The sequence below is a fragment of the Danio aesculapii genome, chromosome 25 (genome assembly GCF_903798145.1).
Source record: "Danio aesculapii chromosome 25, fDanAes4.1, whole genome shotgun sequence".
Taxonomy (NCBI): Eukaryota; Metazoa; Chordata; class Actinopteri; order Cypriniformes; family Danionidae; genus Danio; species Danio aesculapii.
The window spans coordinates 31,336,503-31,344,117 of record NC_079459.1 but is presented as its reverse complement, the minus strand read 5'-3'; the positions used below and the strand labels follow the sequence as shown (position 1 = coordinate 31,344,117).

General features: G+C 36.7%; 1 protein-coding gene across 1 annotated transcript in view; it reads right to left on the bottom strand.

The window, feature by feature from the left end:
- snx22 (sorting nexin 22) overlaps window positions 1-5,024 on the bottom strand; it is a 17,661-nt gene extending 12,637 nt beyond the window's left edge. The window contains exon 1 of the mRNA XM_056451470.1: window positions 4,866-5,024. Coding sequence (XP_056307445.1) covers window positions 4,866-4,955 — 90 coding nt within the window. The 5' untranslated portion in view covers window positions 4,956-5,024. The remainder of the gene's footprint in view (window positions 1-4,865) is intronic.
- Between the last annotated feature and the right edge of the window lie 2,591 nt (window positions 5,025-7,615).

Sequence of the window (7,615 nt, the reverse complement as noted above, 5' to 3'; positions counted from 1 at the left end):
AGTACTAACTACTGAGCCACCATGCTTTATTATTTTTTTTTACAATTTTTTAAATTTGTAATAAAAGATTTAAAATTTGTAATTGAGTTATTTCCCCTTAGGATTTTGTCTTGGAATTTTGAGTTGACATCTTACATTTGTACAAATATCTTGAATATCTAAAATTAGAAATCGTAGAACGTTTAAGATGATACAAATAAATATCGTCTTAAACGTTCTACGATTTCTAATTTTACATCTTGCTAATTTAGCAGCTTTTCTGCTGAATTCTGAGTGTTGATTTAACCTGTTTTGCCTTTTGTATTTGGAGTTCTGAATTTATATCCTGCATTTTTTTATTTCTGTTTTTGGAGTTAAGAGTTTACATCTCGCAGTTCTGTTTTTTTTTTTAAATAATTATTCATTCATTCATTTTCTTTCGGCTTAGTCCCTATATTCCTCAGGGCAATGAACCGCCAACTTATCCAGAATATGTTTATGCAGCGGATGCCCTTCCAGCTGCAACCCATCACTGAGAAACACCCATACACTCATTCACACACACTCATACACTACAGACAATTTAGCCTACAGATTTCTCTTAGCGCCTGTCTTTGGACTGTTTCTGCATATCTAAGTTTAGAAACAATTCTGAATGTGAAATTTGCGACTACTTTATTATTATTATTGTAATTATTATTAAGGGCGACACGGTGGTGCAGTGGTTAACACTGTCACCTTACAGCAAGAAGGTCGCTGGTTTGACCCTCGGCTGGGTCAGTTGGCATTTCTGTGTGGAGTTTGCATGTTCTCCTCATGTTCACGTGGGTTTCCTCTGGGTGCTCGGGTTTCCCCCACAGTCCAAAGACATGCGCTATAGGTGAATGGAGGAAACTGAATTGACTTTAGTGTATGAGTGTGTGTATGGGTGTTTCCCAGTGATGGGTTGCAGCTGTAAGGGCATCAGCTGCGTCAAACAAATGCTTGAATAGTTGGCGGTTCATTCCGCTGTGGTGACCCCGGATGAATAAGGAACTAAGCCGAAGGAAAATATGAATGAATGATAATATTATTAATTCATAATATAAATAAGCTTCTATTTCATCATCTGATTGAGTAATACCTGCATCATGTTAACTAGAGGACACACTGGACATCTTTGAAGTGTTTTTGAAAGCACAGCCTCTCTCTTTCCTTCACTCTTGGCTTCTGCAGTTCTGCAAGCAGCTGGACACACAACACACTGCTTCTACTATTTACAGAGATCTCACAGCACAGCGAATGCTGTAAAACCCTCAAATCATCCAGAACCGACAGTTAAAACACACAGATCTCTTGTTTAAATTAGTCAGATGTCCTAAAACATGTTGCGCCTGACATGTTCTGTCCTATTCCTGCTCCATTCATTCCTGTAAGTGACGACAGCAGATCAGTCTCTTCTCGCGAACATTTCATAATTTTTCCTTAGGCGTTATAAAAAGTGAGGACACACATTTAAAGGATGCGCGCAAGTAACTTGGTAACATTGCATTTGTAAGAGCAACAAATAATAATTTGACTTCTAGTTGATCATTTGGAAAAGTGGCACAAGGTAGATTTTTCCTATGAATCATCTGTTGAACTGCATCCCAATCATCACAAATACCGCAGAAGACCTATTGGAACCCGCATAGACCCAAGATTCTCACAGAAATCAGTCAAGTTCGGTGAAGGAAAATCATGGTTTGGGGTTACATTCAGTATGGGGTGAGCGAGAGATCTGCAGAGTGGATGGCAACATCAACAGCCTGAGGTATCAAGACATTTGTGCTGCCCATTACATTACAAACCACAGGAGAGGGCAAATTCTTCAGCAGGATAGCGCTCCTTCTCATACTTCAGCCTCCACATCAAAGTTCCTGAAAGCAAAGAAGATCAAGGTGCTCCAGAATTGGCCAGTCCAGTCACCAGAGATGAACATTATTGAGCATGTCTGGGGTAAAATGAAGATGGAGGCATTGAAGATGAATCTTGATGAACTCTGGGAGTCCTGCAAGAACGCTTTCGTTGTCATTCCAGATGACTTTATTATGAAGTAATTTTTTTGCATTGCATAGATGTATGGATGCAGTCCTCCAAGCTCATGGGAGTCAGACACAATATTCATTCTTTTTCCATGACTTTACATATACTGTTCATTACTTCTGTAAAGTGACAAGACTTTTGTCTAAGCGAATTCAGACCTTTCTGTACTAATTAAATCATTAAAAATCAAGGCACGGTCATTAAAATAAGCGTAATCTAGAGGCCTTTGCTTTCGAATAAACCACTTCAGAATACCAAATGATCAACTAGAAGTCAAGTTATTATTTATTGTTCCTAAAACTTGGATAAGCGACAGGACTTTTGTCAGGTAGTGTAGTACTCCAACATAACTAAGGCTTGTGCTGTTCCAAATTTTTGCTTCTTAGTCCGTGGAAAAAAATAAACATTGCTGCAATGCAAGCAAAACCTCTAACAATTTTAACTGTCAATGTGCTGAAAATAAAAGCACAAACAAAAGTATCCATCCGCATTCAGAAGGTCATTTAAATTAAGTTATCTAGTGCAATAATGTTGCTAAAGTCAGCTTGCATATTGTATTTCTACACTGTTATAAATTTGCAGAAGTGGAAACAGAACATGCCAGCAAGGTTTTATTATTTAGCATTGCTTGCTACAGCTTAAAAATTAATGGGTTGTTTTGACTCAATGCTGGGTCAAATATGGACAAACCCAGCAGTTGGGTTAAAAAATAGTGAATGTTTATTTGAAGAATATTATCCCAATATTAAGTCCATATTTGACCCAACGTTGATTTAAAACAACCCAGCATTTTTGTGTGTGTGTGTGTGTGTGTGTAATATAGTGTTGTCACGATATTGGAATTCGATACCAATCAGTACTGAAATATTAAAAATCCATTTCCCGCTTACATCTGAGCAGGTTCTTAAACAGCGCTAATTTGCCATTGTGTTCACCAGTGCTCAACAGAAATGACTGTGATTGGCTGTGAAGGTCATCAGTTCACCGATCGCACCACTGTTTACCGAGTGGTAACCACAGATACAGGGACACTGGAGTGTTTTAAAGCCGTGAAGATCAGTCGATTCATCCGCGGATCACCTGTATCACCTGCTTTAAAATGCTCCAGTGTCCCTGTATCAGTGGTTACACTTAGTAAACAGCGGTGAGTCGGTGAACTGATGACCTTCACAGTCAATCACAGCCATTTTTTTTTGAGCACGTGACCACAAAGGCAAATCAGCGCTGTTTAAGAACATGCTCAACAGCACTAAAATGTTAGCGGGAAATGGACGTTTTAAAATTTAAGTACCGATTGGTATCGAATTTCAGTATTGTGACAATAGTAATGTAATGTATTTTAATATACTAGACAGTAAATATATATATGTCATACTTTGGAATTGCATTATGGGACTTTGATCTCTGCTTCGGCAGTTTTGATGTTGTAAATGTACCTCCACAGTTAGACAAAGTCACTTTCAATACAACGTTTTCAATAGTTTTAAAATCACTTTGTAAAACTTTTAAACATTAGAAGCTGTCCAAGCAGAGATCAAGTGTTCAATAATGTTCAACAATGCAATTCGAAAGAATAAATAAACTGAAAAAACCCTTAATGACAAACTATGGAAAATTGTTAATAATATATAATATTAATAATATATAATATATAATATTTTGAACGGATGGCTACTTCCAGCAGGATAACGCACCATGTCACAAAGCGCAAATTATCTCAGGTTTCACATAACAATGAGTTTGCTGAACTCAAATGGCCTCCACACTCTCCAGATATCAATCCAATAGAGCACCTTTGGGATGTGGTGGAACGAGAGATTCGCATCATAGATGTGCAGCTGACAAATCTGCAGCAACTGTGTGATGCTATCATGTTAATACAGACCAAAGACTCTGAGGAATATTTCCAGTACCTTGTTGAATCTATGCCATGGAGGATTGAGGCAGTTCTGAAAGCAAAAGGGAGTCCAGTACTAGTAAGGTGTGCCTAATAAAGTAGCCAGTGAGTGTATGACACAGCTTTCAAGTTTAAATACACCACTGTCATGTAAACATACCCTCAAGCGAAGTTATGTCGATAATTGCTGTACTGGAAAAAAATGTCTAAGTTGTAAACAGATTATTGGATTTCACCATTTCATCTTATCTACTTCCAATTTTCACGTTTAGATTAATACTTGTGCTTTTTAAATTGTGATTTCTGAGTGAAAATGACACCTAGTTTTCCAGCATGAAGACATCTAAAATACAAGGAACTTAACAGTTCCAAACACAAAACTGTGAACGATATCATAATAATGTACTGTAGTTCACTTAAATAATAACAGGCTGAATGGGAGTTTGGCTGCACCTGTATTTACCATGGTAAGTTTATTTGAAGTAAAGTTGGTTTTATATTTGCACATTTGTTCAGTGACAACTTGTGACACTCCCAATATTGTTTACCATGGTACTTTGAATATTCGGTCTGAATATCCCATGCAGGTATGATTCGAAAACAACACTACTATTTAACTGTGAACAATGTTGTAGGTTACTTTGATACTCATTGGCTGCTAATTTGAGTTCACTATTTAGAAAGATGTTTCTGAAGTTATATTATTACGGGGGAAAGAGTGTGTGAATATAAAACCAACTTCACCTCAATGTAAGTTTAGCCTACTTAAATGAAGCCAAACGCAATTGAAATAAATGAAGTTCCAGCTTCAAAACAATGAATGACAATTACAAAATCACGTGCTAAAAATGTCAAACTCACGTTCGCGGTCAATAATAAACCAGTTTAGGGAACCACAAATATACAGAGTTTCTGTCTGACTTACTTTGCGCAACTTTCCCGTCTCATCCACTTCCCTCATGAGAGACGGAATGAAGACCTCGATGACAGGAGACACACACTGATGGTCCAACATCTCAAACACACACACACAAAAACTAGACTGAAGCACAGCTTGACTCCGAGTGTTGTAAATGATCTCTGACGAACAATCCAGCGTGGATCTCCAGCTCCTCCCTCTCCAAACACACACACACATACGGGCGCACGCACACGGCTGAGGGTAATAAATAAAGCCATTTATTCAAAACAACACGCTGATGGGTTTACGAACATTGTTAAAGATAGTTTAATACATGATATAATTAATTTGTCTGATTTTGCAAATAAGTCGTTCTAGAATGCCCCGCCCCCAATTCTGCTAGCGAATCACGATGCGTCACGCGCTGTGACGTTTGAAATGTTCATGAATTATTTTTAGATTTTCCCATTCATAGGCATTAAAAAATATTTTTTTAATATTTTAAGTCACAAACCAAACCGCTATGAGGAGAATCACAATACAAACTATGATTTTAAGTGAAATAAAATATAAATAAATAAATAAACGAATGAAATGAATGAATAAATGAATGAAGGAAGGAAGGAATGAAGGAAGGAAGGCACATCCCTCAAAGATGCAAATACAAATAACGGAGAAATATAACATATTGATGTAAAGTAGTTAGTGGAATATTCATTAATTTTTCTTCAGCTTAGTCTCTTTGGGTCACCACAGCGGAATGAACCGCCAACTTATCCAGCATATGTTTTACACAGCGTATGGCATTCAAGCTGCTACCCAATACTGGGAAACACCCATACACTCTCACATTCACGCACATGCACTACGGCCACTTTAGTTTATTCAATTCGATTTAGTGTCAATAAACACTTGTTATTCCTTATTAATTCAACAAATTTCGCTAAAGTAATGTAAAAGAACAGTTGGATATCTACACCAGCACAAACGACGCCTATATGTGAATCAAATTACAACAAGATACTGAATAATAACCAACAAGATATCCATGGTATCATTTCACTAATAAGTCATTTATTTCAGTTAAAGGTCAGTAAGTCGGTGGAGAGCATCAGCAGTAAACCTGATGTCCTCATCTCTTCTGTCTGAAAGGAGAATAAACGAGTATCACATGATTTCCTATGACACACGAGCATTCATGCATTTACCGCTGACTAAACACACACATTCCTGATGCTCAAGTGTTATTCTGCACTTCACTGACAGGAAAACTGCTCCATTTTTGACCCGAGAAGCGCGGGAAAATAAATAGGGCGGAACGTTTAATGATTAATCCGTTTACACCTGAAAGGATTTCGCTAAAAGATTAATTTTGTAATATTTTTACCACAGTAAACGCACGGTCAGATGAAAATTTACGATGAGAGTAAATAAAATATGCCATTTACGATAAGTGATGAATGATGTCAAATCAATAATGAAATAGGGAAGACCTGCTGGATCACTTCCTTCAATAGGTCAATGCGTGTGTGTGTGTGTGTGTGTGTGTGTGTGTGTGTGTGAGATTTGCTTTCAAGTTTCATGAGTATTTATATTCAGTATTGAATTATTTCATGCTAGGATGATGAGTTTAGTTACTGTTATCTTTAACCAACTAGCACAAATAGTGTTCGTTAACATGAAGCTGAAATAGAATATAGACAAGACATCTGGAAATCTGGATTTTTTTTTATTCAAATAATCGCAATATATATATATATATATATATATATATATATATATATATATATATATATATATATATATATATATATATATATATATATATATATACACACACACCGTTTTGACTACTCGTTCATACTACTAATTTAAAATGAGTTGAAACAACACATTAGGGTATATGCACAGCTGGCGTTTAATAAACTTCCGGCGAACGGTTAATAACGGACTTTTTTCAAATTTATACGGTTTCTTTTACTGCATCAATGTTGTAATAAACTTAAAATATAACCAGTTAAATAGACTTCCGCATAAGTTAACTTAATAAATTTGAGTTGTGTGGAACGCAGCATGTTTTACAGTCTATTAATAGTAATACATTTTATGCGATTAAAATTATCCATAAATCTTAACATCCTTTTGAACTTTAAATAAAAAAATGAAATAAAATACAATCATGTGTACACGCATACATCAATAATGATTTGAATATTAAAATATTTGCAGTATTTTAGATCTAATATTTTAAAATGCTAAAGCTTTATTTTTGGAATCGGTTGTATAAAAGGAAGCATGTTTACAAATAAATAAAAAGACTAAATATATAACAGAAGGGGTGACACAGTGGGTAGCGCTGTTGCCTCCCAACAAGAAGGTCGCTGGTTCAAGCCTCGGTTGGGTCAGTTGGCATTTCTGTGTGGAGCTTGCATGTTCTCCCCATGTAGCGTGGGTTTCCAACACAAGTGCAAAGACAGGTGAATTGGGTAAGCTAAATTGTCCGTAGAGTATGTGTGTGCGGTGACGGATTGTGGCTGGAAGGGCATCCGCTGCATAAAACAAATGCTGGATAAGTTGGCGGTTCATTCCGCTGTGGTGACCCGATTAATAAAAGGACTAAGCTGAAAAAAAAATTAATAAATTAATGAATATATAACAGAAATATGACTAACAATGGTCATGACAAACACACACACACACACACACACACACGCGCACACGCACACGCACACGCACACACACACACACACACACACGCACACACACACACACAC